General features: G+C 45.6%; 1 protein-coding gene across 3 annotated transcripts in view; it reads right to left on the reverse strand.

Annotated features, from left to right (window-relative positions):
* FBH1 (F-box DNA helicase 1) overlaps window positions 1-19,147 on the reverse strand; it is a 47,247-nt gene extending 28,100 nt beyond the window's left edge. For 2 of the 3 annotated variants that reach the window (XR_005018687.1, XM_036842536.1), the window contains exons 1-5: window positions 19,017-19,147; window positions 7,382-7,537; window positions 4,703-5,286; window positions 970-1,100; window positions 728-863 (exon numbers count right to left, since the gene is read on the reverse strand). Coding sequence is in view for 2 of the 3 variants with exons in the window: in XM_036842536.1 (XP_036698431.1) it covers window positions 728-863; window positions 970-1,100; window positions 4,703-5,286; window positions 7,382-7,537; window position 19,017 (1,008 nt within the window). In the remaining variant the exon portion in view is untranslated. Of the gene's footprint in view, window positions 1-727; window positions 864-969; window positions 1,101-4,702; window positions 5,287-7,381; window positions 7,538-18,684; window positions 18,704-19,016 lie in introns of those variants that run through there. The other variant, XM_036842537.1, reaches the window with a different exon arrangement.
* Between the last annotated feature and the right edge of the window lie 341 nt (window positions 19,148-19,488).

Raw genomic sequence — 19,488 nt, forward strand, 5'->3', positions numbered from 1 at the left:
AAATAAGAATAATAATAATGGACATATAAGTATATAACTATCATTCTTAACTTTACTGCAAGCCTCCCTGTTAAAAATGCATCCACAAAAAGCAAAGTTCCACACACCTTTCACTACAACCATACTGGGAAACAAATCTCACTCCATCGACAATCACTTCACTAAAGATGGACAGAGAAATGCACATGGCTGGATTTCCAACCCTCGACTGGCTGCAGAATGAGGCTGAGGTTGCATGTGGCTTCCAAAACAAAATTTAAGAAGAATCGCTATCCAGATGAGAAGCCACAAGACAAAGGAAACTGGGGACTATTTCCAGCTTCTCATTAACTCACTGTGTGTCAGTACAAAACCCTTCTTTTCTCTGGTTCTTTCAAATAACCCAAGGTGTCAACAATACAATGGGCTGCCTTGTAAAGAAATCCTTACTAATCAAAGTGTGTAGAGGCTAGATGACCATCCTTTGTTGGGACTGCTCAACAGAATGGGAAATTGGATGAAATACTTTTTTAAATTCCTTCCAAATTAAAGAATCTGTAACAATGTAGCCTTTTATTTCTCTATGGGACCAATGACAAGATTAAGGCTTCAAAGCAAAGGCTGAAGGAAGATTTTGAAAATAAATCTGAAATAACCTTCAACCAAACTTGATCACCAATACACTTTCTTCCAAAGAGAAAAGGTGTCGCCTCCCCAACCCTCCCCTCCCTGCAGCCTCTTCACGTACGGCAGGGGCAGCGTAGAGATCGGGGAGGTGTTGGCGCACGCAGGCCTCTGCCTCGGGGAGGAGGAGGTGATCCCTCAGACTCCACAACGCCTGTCCAGGGTCCACACTCGGGGAGCACTTAGTGGTGGCTGTGTAGCTGTAAGACATTCACAGCAGCGTCCATGGGATAGGTGATCCATTAAGTGCTGATTTCTGGGAAAGGACTTTGGAAACCGACTTCCTCCCAGGAAACAGGGACTCACCGGATGAGGTTCAGCACACACAGGTCTGACTCCTTCTCTATGCCATAGCTCGAGAGGATGCCGTCCACTTTGCTGACTGCTTGCTCTTCATTCATCAGGTATTGGTGATACAGCTTTTTCCAAGGAATGAACTAGACAGTTTAAAAAATCCAAAACAACATGCAGGCAAGGGCTATTAGAGAACTGATCAGGCCACAAACATAGATAATCGTTTGAAAAACAATCATAGTCTACAATTCAAAAGCTGGGCAAATAGGGTAGAAACATTACACAAATTTTAGTTGGAAACTAGGAGAAGGCGGGGGGCGGGTCCTCGGCTTCGGTTCCAACATTAACTTCTTACAGAATCTGGGAAGAGCTAGTGCTTCAATTTCCCTATCTGAAATAGTGTCCTGTCCCTTTTGGGACACTAATGGCTCAGAGCTTCAGCGAGGATTAAATAACATGAGAGTTGTGGCTATACTAAGATTAGACAAAATAGACTTTAAGTCAAAAGTTATTAGAAGAGGGACTTTCCTGGTGGTCCAGTGGTGAAGAATCCGCCTTCCAATGTAGGGGACACAGGTCCGATCCCTGGCCGGGGAACTAAGATCCCACATGCCACAGGGCAACTAAGCCCACATGCCACAACTACTGAGCTCACGCACTTCAACTAGAGCCTGCATGCTGCAAACTACAGAGCCCACGTGCCCTGGAGCCCATGCCACAACTAGAGAAGAGAAAACCTGCACACCACAACTAGAGAGAAGCCCGCGTGCCACAACAAAGAGCCCGCGCGCCACATCGAGCACTGCAATGAAGATTCTGCATGCCTCAATGAAGACCCGACGCAGCCGAATAAATAACTTAAAAAAATTATTAGAAGAGACAAAGAATATTACTTGATGATAAAAGGGTCAATTCACCAAGAAAATATAACAATTATAAATATACATGTACCAAATATCAGAGCTCCTAAATCTAGGAAGGAAACACTGACAGAATTGAAGAGAAAAACAGACAGCAACATAATAACAGGAGACTTCTATACTCCATTTTCAAGAATGGACAGAACAAACAACACTGGACCGAACAGACATATACTGAACACTCCGTCCAGCAACAGTAGAATATACAATCTTCTCAAGTACACACAGAACATTCTCCAGGAAAGGTCACGTACAAGAACACAAAACAAGTAAGTCTTAACATATTTTAAAAGACTGAAATTATAGAAAGTATGTTTTTCAATCACTGTAGAATGAAACTAGAAATCAGTAGCAGAAAGAAAACTGGAAAACCCACAAATATGTGGAAATTAAACAACACACTTAAAACAACCAATGGGTCAAAAAGGAAATCACAAAGAAATCAGAAAATACCTTGAGACAAATGAAAACAAAAATACAGCATACCAAAACGTATGGAATGAAGTGCAAGCAGGCCTAAAAGTTAAGTTGATAGTTATAAAAACTTACATTAAAGAAGAAGGAAGATCTGGATTTCTCTAGTGGCGCAGCGGTTAAGAACCCGCCTGCCAATGCAGGGGACACGGGTTCGAGCCCTGGTCCAGGAAGATCCCACAGGCCGCGGAGCAACTAAGCCCATGTGTCACAACTACTTATCCTGTGCTCTAGAGCCTGCGAGCCACAACTATTGAGCCCACATGCCTACAGCCCATGCTCTGCAACAAAAGAAGCCACCACAATGAGAAGCCTGCACACCACAATGAAGAGTAGTCCCCACTCACCACAACTAGAGAAAGCCCACGTGCAGCAATGAAGACCCAACACAGCCAAAAATAAAATAATTTTTTAAAAATATTTTTAAAAAATGAAGACAGATCACAAATCAATAACCTAACTTTACACCTAAAGGAACTATAAAAAGAACAAACTAAACCCAAAGCTAGCAGGAGGGAGGAAATAATAAAGACTAAAGGCAGAGATAAATGAAATAGAGAATAGAAAAATAGGGAAAAAAAACCAATAAAACTGTTTTTGTTTTTGTTTTTTTTAACAAGATCAACAAAATCGACAACCCTTAGATATATTTTGGAAAAAGAGAAGATTCAAATAACTGAAATCAGAAATGAGAGGGGAACATTACAACTGATGTCACAGAAATAAGAAGCCTTATAAGAATACTATGACCAATTGCAGGTCAATCAACTGGATACACTAGAAGAAATGGATAAATTCCTAGGAACACACAACCTACAAAGACTGAATGATGAAGAAACAGAAAATCGGAACAGACCAATAATAAGTAAAGAGATTGAATCGGTAATCAAAAGCCTCCCAAAAAAAAAAGAAAAAAAAAAGCCTCCCAAAAAGTTAAGAGTCCAGGACCAGACTGTTTCATTGAAAAATTCTACTGAACATTTAAAGAACTAACATCAATCCCCCTCAAACTCTTCGAAAAAACTGAAGAGGAGGGAGCACTTCCAGACTTATTCTGAGGCCAGCATAACCTTATACCAAAGCCAGACAAAGACACTACAAGAAATAAAAAGAAAATGAGAGCTGTGACAAGGTCACTGAAAATAACCACGTCATTGCTGGTGATGATAAAAACTGCATTATTCTAACATTTCAAGAGATAAGGATAAGCTGGGATATCTTCCCAAAATCTTCTCGAGCAGAATGGAGGGAAACCTCATCTATCCCCAGTTCATGTCAGAGAGATCTCAATTAAATGGGTAGAAATACTGACCCAAAACAGAGTTCACAACTAAAAACAGAAAGATATTTCTTAGAAAGTAGGAGACAAGACCCCAGGCAAAGAATGGAGCAAGAGCGATGTGAAATTTCCTCCAAAATCTTTTGGGCTTGGAAGAGAAATGTACTAAGTTTTGATATATCCACCTTTCCCTCCATCTCCAAGGTTTTAAACTTCAATGCATTTGAAGAATAAGTTAAACTCTCTACCTCTGGTTTATTCCCAATGTCCGGTCTAAGGGACGTACAAGCTAAGCAGAACATTCTACCAGCCCTCAGGCTTACTGGAGACCTGAACCTGGGAAGTATAATGACACAACAAAGGGAAGGGCAGGGCGCAGGATAATGGTATCAGGAAATCCTTTCTGAGATCACAGGCTGCCCCTGTGTCATCTTCAAAAGGTACTCTTGTGACTAAACGCAACACTCATTTACTAATCACCTACTATATGTAGAACATTGTGAGACACAGTGCCGAATGCAAAAACAAACAGGACAACCAGCCCTCTAGCAATGCGCTAATAATTTAAAGGGAGGAAGAAGGCTCTCTAAGACCATAACAGAACATGATAAGCTTGAACAGAGGTATAAATCACTATAGTAGCACAAGGAAGAGAGTGACAGAGTGATTTCAATGGGATGGAATGGGAAAGCGTTAGTCTAAGAGGGCAGCCTTGAAGAGGAAAGACATCAACAGAGCTATGAGGGGCCCTTTCGGTTGGCTGGGGGAGGTGGGGTGCAGATTAGACCAACATAAGGAAAGTACTGTGCAGTCCACAGTTGGGAAGCAGAACATCATTGGTTGTGGACAGAATACAGGGATGGACTGGAATGAAGTCAGCAATGAGCCTGGAATAATGAGGCGGGACACACACAGAAGGTCCCAGGTGCCTCCGGGAGATTGGGATTTGATTCTGGAGGCAAATGGACACCAACATTTCTGAAGAAACGTCACTGTCAGGAGTATGCATTAAGTGAAGCGAATCCATGAACTTTTAGAGAAAACATGAGAGAGCAAAAAGCACTTTCCGTACCAGTGGATCACTGATTATCTCCCTCCAAAAGTGGCACACCAAGCTCAGATTCCAGTAGAGGTCTTCCATGGGGAGGAAAGCAAAGATGTGCCTCAGGACCTCGCTGGGCAGGCTGCAGATGTGGCTCTGGGGTTCCTGGCAGGGCGAGGTCCCAAGAAGCCCATAGTAAGAGTCAGGAACAGGATCAGGACCAATGTCCTCCACCTCCTGGCTGGATTCTCCAGGCTGCGCAGAGAACCACGACACACCGTCCTCTGCTTCCTGTCTGCCTTCCCTGGGCCGTGTGCACGACAGGGAGAGATGATGCCGTGGGGTCTTCCTAGAAACCCCATCCCACTGACTGGTCCCTGTGGCTTGATTCCTCTCGTCCTCGAAGGACCGAGACCGCTTCCCTGACGAGCGTGGCCATGCTGCTCCGTCACCTCCCTGAGGCAGGGCGCAGTGGCCTTCTGCAGCAAAAATCATCTCGTCCTCCGAGTCCTTAGAGCTGTCCTGGCCCACAGAACTGCTTTTGGCCATGTCATTGGTGCACCGCTGCTGGCCAGCGAGGAAGAATTCAGGGTTGTATCCCGGGCATCCTCGACCTGGACAGAGAACCCAAACAAGGTGAACGAGAAATGAATAATGACTGATGACCCTTTGCTGACCCAAATAAGACAAACTAATTTTCAATTATCTATTTTAATAGAGGAAAGAGACAAGGATGTATTTTATTGGTCAACTGATTATATAAATAGCTTAATCCAAAAAATATTTATATCGGGCTCTATCATACAGTCAGATACACATTTGGAAAGAGACAGAGACCAGTCTTTGGATGGTGTGAGGACCACACTACACCTTGCAATATATACAAACTGAATACCTGAACGGACAGGAGTACACGAATGCTCACATTCACACATCTGCTCATAAAATTCACCTCTCCTGGCTTGTTCTTACCATTAAAAAAAAATAATCTAAATTTGCGTAAGTAGAAAGGAAAATGCTTTAGATTATCAGGATACAGTAAAACCCACTCTTCTCATTTGACAGTTAAAACCCTTTCAATTGATTTTTATTTCCTCCTGTGAAACTGACACATTATTTAAAATATAAAAATCAGAATTTTCTTCCTATTATTAGAGTGGTATCTAATCTAGTCTATACATTCATTCACTAGGTATTTACTAAGCACCTATGATTTGGAAACAAATATAAACTGTACGTAAATCATATAATAAAACAGTATATATAGTCCCTGACCTCACAGACTTTTCAGGCACTCAGAGGAATCCAACTGGTGATTTCACACATCACCACGGCATTTTTAAATTCCTATAAATTATTGTAAAATGCCAATGAAGTATTTAAACACCTTATCAATATACAACAAAATATATGGTACCTTCCTGAAATGGCTGTAGCTAGAATTCTCACTTTAAAAATTAAGAGAGTGGATCAACTATACTTCAATAAAATTTTTTTTAAAAAGTAATTAAAACAAATTAAAAGTTTTAAAAATTGAAAGTAAAAAAAGAGTGGAACAAAACTACGTTTAGCTTTTAACAGGATATAAAACTTACTACTTTTTTCTATGTTAGAAAAAAATTATAACTGCTTCTGGGGCAATGTGATAGAAACCCAAGTTTTGAAGTCAATAGGCCAGGGTTAAATTCTGATGTTTTCTAATTGTGGAGTTAATTACACCAGTATTTATGAAGAGCTACCACCTGCTCAGTGCTAGGACTCCACACTGAAACACACATGCTGACAAGTCTTTATCAGTAAAGAACTCACAACACAGAGGAGAAGTTGACTTATACACACAAAACAGACAAAATATCAAACACTATATAACCACCGAGTTTAAAACTGCCTCATACAATTGGTTACAGTGGTTCCAAAAAGTGGTAAACAGAGACTACAATCACATCACAAGAATTGAAGATGACTAGTGAGATCTGAGTTGGATTCTGAAATGAGATATATCACAGGGAAATAAGGCAATCTGGATTATACAAACAGGTATTAATGAAAGTGGGAATTCACTTAGCACTAGATGGGTCATAAGGAAAACAAGCTGCCAGAAGTAGAGCCTGCATGTAATAATGTCAGGGGATTGAGCCTGAGTCCCTAATAGTAACAGGGAACATACCACACTGGAGGTTCTTGAGAGTGGCAGTGACATTACAGAAAATGGTACTCAGGAACATTATTTGATATTCGAGCTGATATGGAAAAAATAAAGTCTGAAGGCAAGGAGAGGGTTATTGCAGCAGCCCAGGTACGAGGTGACAGAGGGCACAATCTACCGTAAAAGCACTGAGTGAGGGGACATTTGGGAGAAAAAGAGTGATACGGTGGACCTAGTGATGGACTGGACAAAGAGGACTGCTGAAGAGTCAGGAAATCACGACGGTTCCAGAATGGAATCGTGGTGATGCTGGGACGTGTTCCCTACCACGTTATAGTTAAGCCAGCGAGTGGAATTCACTCAGCCGTGCTTTTCTGGGGCTTTTACCAACCACTATGATAGGATGGAATTTTCACAGAAAACTCACAAATAGTGAAAAAGTGTCAAACTATTGCAACAGAACCACAAGATCACAGTAGCAGTATTTACAAATACCGGGAGATATTCAAAGGCCACACACACTACAGATTCTGAAACGCAAGGTATTTTGGGGGAAGACATACCTCTAGTCCCTCTTTTGGTTCTGGGTCTAGGATAGAGACCGTGGTTCGGGTCTCTGTTTGTCCATCTTTGACCGAAGGGCTGGGTCACGGCCAAGTGACTCCGAGCCAGATGTTGGCAGTCGACGGCTGTAAGATGCTTCCGCTTAAACCGTCTCACTGTTTTGTATCAACAGGCAGAAGAAATGGGACACTTGTTAGTTATCACCAATTCTACAAGCTAGCCAGCAAGTTAACCTTTTCAGGAATACAGTGGCTGTGGGCCACCCCAGCCAGCCCTTTCCCTCTTCCCCATATTCCCATCAATTTTCAGTCATTTTATAGTTTCTTTGCATCTCTTCCTTAGGATTTGAGAATCCTAAAATAAGATTCTAAAATAACCTTCTTTTCCACCTATCATACTTTGTAGAAGCCCTGATCATGAAATGCTCATTCAAAAACAAGTTGCCACTAATGGATAAATGGAGATCTGGTAACTTTTCCTTGACTTTAGCCAGGCCATTTATACTACCATAATAACCATAAATATTTTAAGAGTTGGCTATAGCTTTTCAAAAACAAACTCATGCATCGTCCCCTGTATACACCAGCTTCCCCAAGTCTGAGAAGCAGAAGGCACTAAGCGGACAGTCACAGTAGATTTCCCACCCCCACTGTACGCCTCTCCCCATGCACCCCACCCCACCCCGTGCACCCCTCTCGGCCCCGAGAGCATCTCAGCATCGGGCACTGATGTAAGAGGACAGGAGCAAGGCCCCCAAGTAGAAGAGAATCGAGCCCACTTTTCAGCATCTTCAGAGGAGGAAATTACATATTCTCCCTCAGCAAAACACTACAGCAGTGACTGTGCCTAGAATTCTGTCTCGAGAGTACTGAAATATTTTTGTTTATATTAGTCATTTTTCTGCCAGATTTTTTCATTCCTATTTCTGCATTTTATCGCATGTAAGATCTAACTACCTCCTTATGGCATTAAATAGAACAGTTACACTACTGTACAACAGAATAGTTACACTTAAAAAAAAAAAGAGAAGACAAGAACAGATACAAGAGAATTAAAGTGACCCTTTAGGGACTCCCCTGGTGGCGCAGTGGTTAAGAATCACCTGCCAATGCAGGGGAGATGGTTTTGATCCCTGGTCCGGGAAGATCCCACATGCCGTGGAACACCTAAGCCCACGCGCCACAACTACTGACCCTGCACTCCAGAGCCCGCGAGCCACAACTAGTGAGCCCATGTGCCACAACTACTGAAGCCCACATGCCTAGAGCCTGTGCTCCGCAGCAACAGAAGCCACCGAAATGAGAAGCCCGCGCACCGCAACGAAGAGTAGCCCCTGCTCGCCACAACTAGAGAAAGCCCGTGCACAGCAACGAAGATCCAACGCAGCCAAAAATAAATAACATAAATAAAAATTTTAAAAAAATAAAAATAAAAACGTGACCCTTTACAGGAGATGGTCAACAGAGAAATCAGTTCCTGCCAGTACCGTATTTTCACAGCTGCTAAAAATACTCCAGTAAACTGTAGTATCAAATGCCAGAATCTCACTCAACATTTCCCGTAAGCCTGAAAACGTCTGAAACCAAGACACCACTGAGTATATCTGATACAGTTTATAATCTTAATAACTCCCCTCAGCCCTTAGCTTCTTCAGAAATGATCCTTCCAAATTTCAGTTTATTCTTTCAAGGTTTAATGTAAGTTTAAAAAAACTTCATGGATATTTCGAGACTTTTTTTTTTTTTTTAATAAATGGAATGTACTGGTTCTTTTTTTTTAGAAATTCACGTTCTTTTATTTATTTATTTATTTATTTATGATTGTGTTGAGTCTTCGTTTCTGCACGAGGGCTCTCTCTAGTTGCGGCAAGTGGGGACCACTCTTCATCGCGGTGCACGGGCCTCTCACCATCGCGGCCTCTCTTGTTGCGGAGCACAGGCTCCAGACGCGCAGGCTCAGCCATTGTGGCTCACGGACCCAGTTGCTCCGTGGCATGTGGGATCTTCCCAGACCAGGGCTCGAACCCGTGTCCCCTGCATTGGCAGGCAGATTCTCAACCACTGCGCCACCAGGGAAGCCCCGAGACTTTTTAAAAATTACTTCTACACACAGAAATAGTTCTACAGGCCCCTCTGAAAGAACGCTAGAGACCTTTTCACTACATGAATTCAGAGTTAAGATGCAGTGGTATAACTGTTAAGTCATGAAGAAGTACTTAAAAATATGCTCAGCCGGGCTTCCCTCGTGGCGCAGTGGTTGAGAATCCGCCTGCTGATGCAGGGGACACGGGTTCGAGCCCTGGTCCAGGAAGATCCCACATGCCGTGGAGCAGCTAAGCCCGTGTGCCACAACTACTGAGGCTGTGCTCTGGAGCCCATGAGCCACAACTACTGAAGCCTACGCGCCTGGAGCCTGTGCTCCACAACAAGAGAAGCCACTGCAATGAGAAGCCCGTGCACTGCAACAAAGAGTGGCCCCCGCTTGCCGCAACTAAAAGCCCGCATGCAGCAACGAAGACCCAACGCAGCCAAAAATAAATAAATAAATTTATTTTTAAAAAAAATGCTCAGCCGGATAAAAGCAGTGTCACATAGTGAGGGGACAGTGGACTTAAAAGGAAAAAAACAGGGTGTGAGCCCTAAGCTGGCCACATAGTGGCCGGAGGACCCCTGGTCACTTCGCCTCTCTAAGACTCAGGGGTGTTACAATGATTAAATGAGAAAACACACTCCAAAAGACTTGTTAAACTATAAAACCCTACACAAATATACACATCTGCTTATTCTGTTAAACAAAGCTTAGATGTGACTGATTCGCATAAAACATTGAAATAACTTTCAAATTATAAAGATGTCACCTGATGGCAAGACATGAAGTGTATCAGCAGTTCAATTACAGCCTATTCTGTATTACTGAAAATACCTTTTAAAAAGCCAAGGGACTTCCCTGGTGGCGCAGTGGTTGGGAATCCGCCTGCCGGTGCAGGGGACACGGGTTCGAGCCCTGGTCCGGGAAGATCCCACATGCCGCGGAGCAACTAAGCCCGTGCGCCACAACTACTGAGCCCGCGTGCCTAGAGCCTGTGCTCCGCAGTGGGAGAGGCCACCGCAATGAGAAACCCGTGCAACGCAACGAAGAGTAGCCCCCGCTCGCCGCAACTAGGGAAAGCCGGCGCACGGTGGCGAAGACCCAATGCAGCCAAAAATAAAAAATAAAAAATAAAAAAAGCCAAGTCATATATCTTAAGTGCTTATTATGAACAGAAAACATCCCCTCCACTATAATGGTTTTACAATTATTTTGTTGTTGAACATATTCCTCATACTTAGAGGCAGAAAAAATGAATGTGCAGTTTTTCTATGTTAAAACAATACATTTGGGCTTCCCTGGTGGCACAGTGGTTGAGAATCCGCCTGCCAATGCAGGGGACACGGGTTCGAGCCCTGGTCCGGGAGGACCCCACATGCCGCGGAGCAACTAAGTCCGTGCGCCACAACTACTGAGCCTGCGCTCTAGAGCCCGCGAGCCACAACTACTGAAGCCCGTGTGCCACAACTACTGAAGCCCACGCGCCTAGAGCCTATGCTCTGCAACAAGAGAAGCCACCACAATGAGAAGCCTGTGCCCCGCAACAAAGAGTAGCCCCCGCTCACTGCAACTAGAGAAAGCCCGTGTGCAGCAGCGAAGACCCAATGCAGCCAAAAATTAAATAAATAAATAAATTTATTTTAAAAAAAAACAATAAATTTGAAATTTTTCCATATTAAAAAAAAAGCTTGAAGTCTGATTACTCTTTTTAAAAATAAGACACGAAAGTTTACCTCTTCTGCTCAAAATCCTTCATATTACAAAGCCAACAACCTAATTGCTATTTTTTCTGAATGGGGACCTCTGGGCTGACTGGCAGAAGAGATAAGAAAGCTACAATGGGCCTTGCAGAACAGAGTTGGCCCTTGGGATCCGTGAGTTCCGCACCTGCGAGTTCCACCAACCACAGATGAAAAACACCAACACGACCTGTGGTTGGCTGAATCCGCGGATGTGGGATCCGCAGGTCCCTGTCCACAGGGTGGACTCTAAGGGGCCTGAGCCCTCTCGGATTTCGGTGCCACAGGGGGTCCTGGAACGAATTCCCTGCAGAAACCCTGGAATGACTATACTGACGAATCCTGGCCCCTAATTCAGGTGCTCCAAACACACTTGGGTCAACTACAGGAGCAGTTGAAGAATTCCAGCCAATAAACCCACTAACCCTGTAGATCCCAGATATGAGACTGATCTCTGCTTTCTCTTCAAACATTCCCAACTGTTTCAAAGCTGGCAAATACAGTGTCCAGAATTAAAACTGGAGACAGTCTAGAAAAATTATCAACAGAGAATATCTTATTTAAAGAAGGTTCCATAGATAAAAATCACAAAGGAAAAAGATTAACAATATCAAACCCTCAAATTCATATGACCCAGGACCTTGGTGTTGGCACAGACCTGCAGGAAGTGTTCTGCTTCCAGAGTTCTGGTACATCCCAGAGCGGTCCTGCACGAAGCCATCACAGAGCAAAGGCTAGCAGCTGGGTGCAGAGGTGCCCACACTGGGCAATCTGGCCTCTGGGTACCAGCACAGCCGCCTACACTGTCCACCTGGAATGGTCCCCGCAGCCCTGACTGCTCATATGGGAAGCAGAGCTAACACTATTATGTTCTTACTTTTCTGACTTCAGTGAGAGGTCAGAAACCGAGACTATTCTTTCTGCCTCTCAGGTCTCTGAAAGATGAAGCGCTGTGACTCACTGCACGGGGAGCTGGGGCCCCCGCACCTGTCTCCAGAGTTAACAAGGCACTTAAGTCAAAGGCCGTGTGATGCGCTCGGATCCGGAGCTGGGAGACTTCCTCCCTAACAGCCTTGGTTCCCTTCTCATCACAACGAGGACCCTGACAAGCTGCCATGCGGAGTTCACACCACGGTCATGTGGTTTGAACCAGACAAGACAAATGAAAGTACCTAGCGACACCCATGCAGAGGCTGACAAAGCCCAGCAGCTCAGAATTACACGTGGACCACACCGTGCTGAGTTTCCTAAAAGATGCCTACATTTTAACAGCACCAACGTTCTTGTGAAGTTATTTAAAATTACTACAGTGAAGTTCTAACCACCTTCTGTTCTTGTTAACATACTTCTAAACCAGCAGTTCAAATATAACTTTATCCCAATAAGGATGCTCAAATGCTACTTCTTGCTTCCCTGGGTCCCCAAACCTCGTGCTGCTCCTCCGTCCTCTGAACAGCAGGTGCCCTTTGCATTGCTCTCCAAGAGCACGTATTATTAGAAGCTGCTCGCGTTTCTTCAAGAAGCAAACCTAAAGTGGTCGGTGAGGAACGTGCACCGTTAAAGGGATGGAGGGAGATGACAACCAAACTACGTGAGGCCCCAGAGGCTCAGCGGAATTGTCTCCAGGCCACAGTGGGTATCTGTACCCTTGGAGACTCTACCACAGTGACTAATAGAAATGTGTCACATCCCTCAGATGTGACGATAGAAAAACACTGGGAAAGTATGAAAACCATTTGTCAAACAGAATTTTGCTCATTCCCACGCTGCTTTTTCTGTGATGGTCATCTCACAGAGAGACGCCTCACCGGACCGCAGGAGCAGTTCCCAGCCTTGCATCTCAGTCTGAAGTGGCAATCACCTGGATTGTGGCCCTCTGCCAATCACCGATCTCTTCACCTTGATGATGATCTGTCCCGCCCACCCCCGCCCCGAGTCAGGCACACTGCTGGAGATTAGACTCTCCTCAGCCCCCGTGGAACGATCATCACTAAACCTGTATGAGACCACCAGCCCTGAAAAGGCAGGGAACATGTCTCATCAGCTTCTTCCTCAAAGCACTTAGCACGACACTGTGCAAATAACAGTTACTCCAACGCTTATTGAATGAGAAGTACGTGCTATGACTCAATTCTGTTGTAATTCGCCTAGCTTCATTTTGTCATCTTCTTGATTGCAAGACAATTTAAAAAACAAGTCACACAAAGCAGAATGGAGTGCTCCTGGTTTCGTGGTGAAGACTGTCGGTCCCCTTCCTCCTTGGCACATGGCTGGTCCACACTTCCCCATCGCGCTGGTAGCTAGAGGCCCCACAGAATGTGCATAGAGGGATGTGCGCCTCTTCCAGGCCTGGCCCATAAAAGCCTCTCCTGCTCCTTCCTCCGTCCTCTGCTCCCATCCAGAGAAGGGAAAGGTGACCCCAGGGAATCTTAGAGGCCACACATTCAAAAAGGAAGACCCTCCAGCAGCCTGGGTCCTTGGATAACTGCTTTAAAGAGCACCACTCCTCCCACACAATGCTCACACACACACACACACACACACACACACACACACACACACACACACACACACACACACACACACACACACACACACACACAAACTGCAACCACCCGAGGCTGTTATGGGATTGAGAAATGAGTTTGGATTGTGAGGTCATTACACGTTTGGATCTGTTTGTTACTGCGGTCACACCTACCCCAACCATTCTAGGATCATTTGAAAGTGACACCAAGTCACTTCCCTTCTTCCCCTACCTTTGTTAATCATAATTTATACCAAAAGGCCTGCAGGACTTCCCTGGTGGCACAGTGGTTAAGAATCCGCCTGCCAGTGCAGGGGACCCGGGTCTGGTCCCTGGTCTGGGAAGATCCCAAATGCCACAGAGCAACTAAGCCTGTGCGCCACAGCTACTGAGCCTGCGCTCTAGAGCCCGCAAGCCACAACTACTGAGCCCACGTGCCACAACTACTGAAGCCTGAGCGCCTAGAGCGCATGCTCCACAACAAAAGAAGCCACCGCAAGGAGAAGCCCACACACCACAATGAAGAGTAGCCCCTGCTCGCCACAACTAGAGAAAAGCCTGTGCGCAGCAACGAAGACCCAACACAGCCAAAAATAAATTTAATTAATTAATTAAAACAAACAAACAAAAAGGCCTCCAAAATTTACAGGTTACAGACCTAAATGGACAAGCTGAAGATAATAAGTGCCTACAATTCCTGGAAGGAAAGATTAAAAAACCACTTAAAAAAAAAAAAATCAAGATAACTCACCAGCACAGGTGCCTGACTGGAGATACAGCTCATAACAAGAACCCAGCTGGGTGGTTTTGCTAATCTAGAGAAACCCAACCTCATCCTGTTAGGTCCCCACAAGCCTCCCGCCCTTCTCGGAGGGGCTCCGTGCAGATCAAGCGGACACCCTCCTGTTTCTGGCGAGACAGCAGAGGTGCCCACAGCTGGCCCATCGTTACCAGGAGCAGGTACTTCACAGGCCAAACTGCGCCCTCAGAGAACTAAGAGCCCAATCTGAGCAACATGAACGGTGTTGGTCCCCAACTCCAGTGCGACAGAAAGTATTCATTCAACCCAGGCAGCACTCTGTAGTAATAAAACCACCCTGTATGTCTCTGAGAGACCTGCAACAATTATCTGTACAACTATATTTAATATAAGTTATTTACATACAAATTATTACTATTACTATAGTATGGTTTTTTAAAATTTATTTATTTAATTAATTTATTTATTTATTTGGCTGCATTGGGTCTTCGTTGCTGCATGCGGGCTTTCTCTAGTTGCGGCAAGCGGGGGCTACTCTTCATTGCGGTGTGCGGGCTTCTCATTACGGTGGCTTCTCTTGTTGCGGAGCATGGGCTCTAGGCGTGCAGGCTTCAGCAGTTGTGGCTCGTGGGCTCTAGAGCGCAGGCTCAGTAGTTGTGGCGCACGGGCTTAGTTGCTCTGCAGCATATAGGATTTTCCCAGAGCAGGGCTCGAACCTGTGTCCCCTGCATTGGCAGGCGGACTCCTCACCACTGCACCACCAGGTTAAGTCCCTATAGTATGTTTTATTAACGTCTTCTTAATCGTTGTTTAAGCATGTATTAACATGTCTTCTGCCCCTAGACTGAAAGCTTTATAGTCTGTTGGGACGTGCAAGGCACTCAGCCCCAGCACCCGACACTCACCGTTCCATAAATATTAATGAACAGAATGCATTAAAAGAACAAATGCACAACTACGGCACTTCCCTCTGAAGAAGATGAGGTTGTCTTCTTTGGCTTTGAAATCCTACACTATGTTATAGGTCCAACGTGCTTCACAGCTTTTGGAAGTTCTTTCACGTACTCTCATCTGATCCTTGCACAATCCTGCAATTGTGCCAGGATGACACTGGGGCTAGGGTGATGGAACTTAGGTCTTCTGACTCCTCAAGCCCAGAGTTCTTTCTACGGAAGGTAATATTCTCTCTTCCACATCCAGAAATATTCAAAGCAGCTTCTAAAAACCTCAGCTTTACTTTCTCTGTCCCTTTTTAGAATCACTGTGGAACACCATAACCAAAGATAGCAAGTATTTAGAAAATAGCAAGCATAAGGAAAATATCATAAAATACTGTACACTCAAAATGGAAAAACTTCCAAATATTTTGTCCCCATTAGCTCTACAAGAAGCAAACGCAGAAAGGAAACACAACACGCAAGTCCTCACTCTCAGTGCAGAGCTGGGTCCCTGCCAGCACTACATCCCGCTTCCCTACAAACCCAAAGGTTCAGGCTCGCAGGCCCAACCTCACTTAGGTGCCCTCACACCCACAAACACCTGCTCCTCCCTTGGAACAGCACTCACTTATTACAGCAAACAAGGATGGCGAGAGCTTTTCTACGTGTTTCTCGCAAGGAAAAGAAAGAATAGGGAAAGAATGGAAATACAAGAAAACAACCATTACTTACACACTAGAATTTATAGATTTGAAAGGCTTTTTTCTACTGTCAATTCATCCCACAACCACTTTTAAGTATCTATGATTTCCCAGATTCATTATAAACACCATGAGGGCTTCCTCTCTTGGCATCTCTGGGGTCAAATGCTATTTGAGACACTGAGGATTCAAAAACAAATGATGTCACTTGTCTATAAGGCAGCTCTCAAAACACACACGTATTACTATACGTAAGGCACTATAAGTGCTACACAAATGCACTTACGAAATGAAGAAAAGTGACCAGTTAGGAAGGATGAAAAAGGCTTTATGAAGAGTTCAGCCTTGCATGATGAGTAGGATCGGGGAAGGCAAAAGAAACAGTGTGTGCAGAAACACAGAGAACTAGCACAGCAGTGGTGTGCCGGGTTTCATTAGAACAAGAGGCTCATGGATTGTGGAAAAGGATGGAAAAGAATTTGGAAACACAGAGGATAAATGTCCTTAAATATAATGCCAAGGTATTTGGACTTTATCGTGTAGGCAATTCAGAGAATCATCTCGCTTTTCTAAGCAGGGTCAATGACCAACCATATTTACACATTAGAATGGTAACTCTGGAGGCAGGCAGAGGATGAGTAAACATGCAGACTGTCAAGAAAACAAGGCAGAAAGTCACTTTACCAACCGAGGCAAGAGGTGGTCAAGGCCCAAGGGCAGCAGCAGCAAAAATAGGGAGAAGGGGAAAGTGAAGCCTAACAAGTTTTTTTCGACTGGTGAGACTGGAAGAGAAAAAACAACACAGGTAACTGACATTTCTAGCCAGAGCTCAATGATCACATCATTAACCACGTTAAAGAATAAAGGAGAAATCGTGTTTTCGTTTTAATCACTTCTTCCGGGAATGAAGGGAAAATGAAAGCTTTCAGTTTTGAAAATGGCTGTTTGTTCTGTTCTAAAATTATCTGTAGCATGCCAGGTTAAGCTCCAGGAGGTACTCTGAGATATGAGACTTGTCCTCAACACGTCTGTGAGTGACAACTGGAGACATAAGATTCGAGACGCTCTGGTGAGATGCTCTAAGAGCAGATGATTCCACTGACAGATGAGCAAAGACAGAATTCATGTTCAATCTTCAAATAAAATCAGCCTAGGAAGGACAGAGGGGAATGACAAGCAGAGAAAGATGATGACAACAAATCTGAAATTAGAGTTCTAAGTCCAATGCCAAGTTTGGTGTTCACACACTCACAGGTCACAAAACATGTCAAATGATCACGACACCGGAACCATGAAACACAACAAAAGATAAAGACAGCCAAGCAGCAAATCACAATGCCAATGAAGGCCACAGGCAAAATGAGTCACTACAGGGCACACCACAAATTCCAAACACCTGCACAGAAAGGAATGAGCAGACCAACTGGGAAACCATAAGACCCCAGTATAGCTCCATCCATTAGCTTACTGTCAAGATCTGTCCCCTCTACACCAAACTTTTGCTCCAGAGAACCACAGGGGCTGTAGGCAGGTTAACATACATTGTCATCTAGTTATCTAAAGGGGGACGCAGACCAAAATAAGTTCCTAAAGAAGACAGGAGGGGCAGAATTGCACGTGGGATACCAGTTAAATAACCAATCATCTGAATTTCAAATATTGTCCTATAGTGCAAACATGTTTTGTTTTTCAAAGCAAGGAAGCTGGAGGCATAAGGCAAGAGAAGTTGGAATCACTGGCAATGAGGATGTGGAGGGGGATTAACAACAAAAAGTGTGAAACTACCAGATACCTCCACTCCCACTTGCACCAACACCAACAGCTGCGCTAAGACCAATGCTTGGCATGTCCTAAAACTTGATGCACTTCAAAGCACTTTTACACCTTCCTTTTTTTTTGGAAGTGGCAAGATACAAGGGGACAATAACTTTGGCAAAGCTGATATTGGACCTGGTTCTGTCTCTGATGACTATCCATATTACACTCAGTTAACCAAATTCAATCAGTTCACGAGTAAAATGAGCTTGTTTTCGTACTAGAGGTCTTTTTTCATTTTATCTCCCTTAATCTATTTGAGCAGAGTGCCAAGCACTAGCAGACCCTCACCGGGGGCTACCATCCTTCTTCCTTCCAGAGGTCTTTATTAGCTGTACTCCCGTGGGAAAATCGCTAACTTCTTTAGGCCTCAATTTCCCCACCTGTCATGATGCCTTCCTTACAGGGTTGTCTGCGGATGAGATAATTAATGTAAAGTGCTTTGTAAACCAGAGTACAAGATGTAAAGCATAATTGTCTCCAGGCCTGGCAAATAGCAGCTGCTCCCATTTTATCTCTAAAGGAACTGAAAACACCAGGAGGGTTAAATGACGAGCATCCAGGAGGATCGGGTAAAGAACTCAACACCTACACTCAAGTCTCCTATCACCCCACACAGCTTGCTCAGACCTCAAGTACCCTCCACCCGCTCAAGGCCCTCCCACATCACCTTAATTTTCTTAATATTCAGGTTAGGGAGAGGGCGACTGCAAACGAAAGAGGCAAAAGGATACCATAAAATGACTCGCCCAAGGTCAAAACAGCAAAGCAGAAGGAAAAGAAACGCTGGCTGCCCCCAGCGGAGGCCACGTCTCCGCGACTCTCACACCGCCGAGCAGCGCCGCGCCCCCGCGTCCCGGGGCGCCTCGGCCTCCCGCGCGCGCACCCCGCCGCGCCCCTCACTGCTCCCCCCCCCGCCGGTCCGCGCCCCTCTGCGCCCGCGCCCAGCCCGGGCCCCCAGTCCCCCGCGGACCCCCTGAGGCGGGACCGCTGAAGAACCCAAAGGTTCAGCGTCCACACGGCTGGGCCCGCCCGCGCCCCCTGCCACGCCGTTGGCCTCACGCACTATGACACTCCGCACCAGGGGTCCCGCCGCCGCCGCCGCCGCCGCCGCCGCCGGGCCAGAGCCGCCCAGCCACCCAGTCCCAGCATCCCCCGGGCAGCGCGAGCCCGAGAAAGCCGCGGACTTCCTCCACCAGCTCCGCCCCCGCCGCTGCCCAGGGAAGAGCCCGCCGCCGGCGCTGACGGAATGCGCCCCTGGCCAATTGGAACGCGCGTGAGGAGGGGGCGCGCTTACGGACTTCTCTGGCGACCAATCGAAACGCGTATCCGGAGAAGGGGCGGCTACCGCTAGCGGGCCCCGCCCCGTCCTGCTTCCACTAGGGCGGAAGAGGCGAGCAGAAACTTTCCCAGAGTTCCTCCGAGCTCGGGGACCCACTGAGGGGCCGCGGCAGTCGGGGTGGGGCGGGGCCGAGGCCGTGGGCGGGGCAGGCTGCGGAGGGCGGGGACGCGCGGGCCCCACCCGGTCCCGGCGGGTC

Source organism: Balaenoptera musculus, chromosome 2 (genome assembly GCF_009873245.2).
Source record: "Balaenoptera musculus isolate JJ_BM4_2016_0621 chromosome 2, mBalMus1.pri.v3, whole genome shotgun sequence".
Lineage (NCBI taxonomy): Eukaryota > Metazoa > Chordata > Mammalia > Artiodactyla > Balaenopteridae > Balaenoptera > Balaenoptera musculus.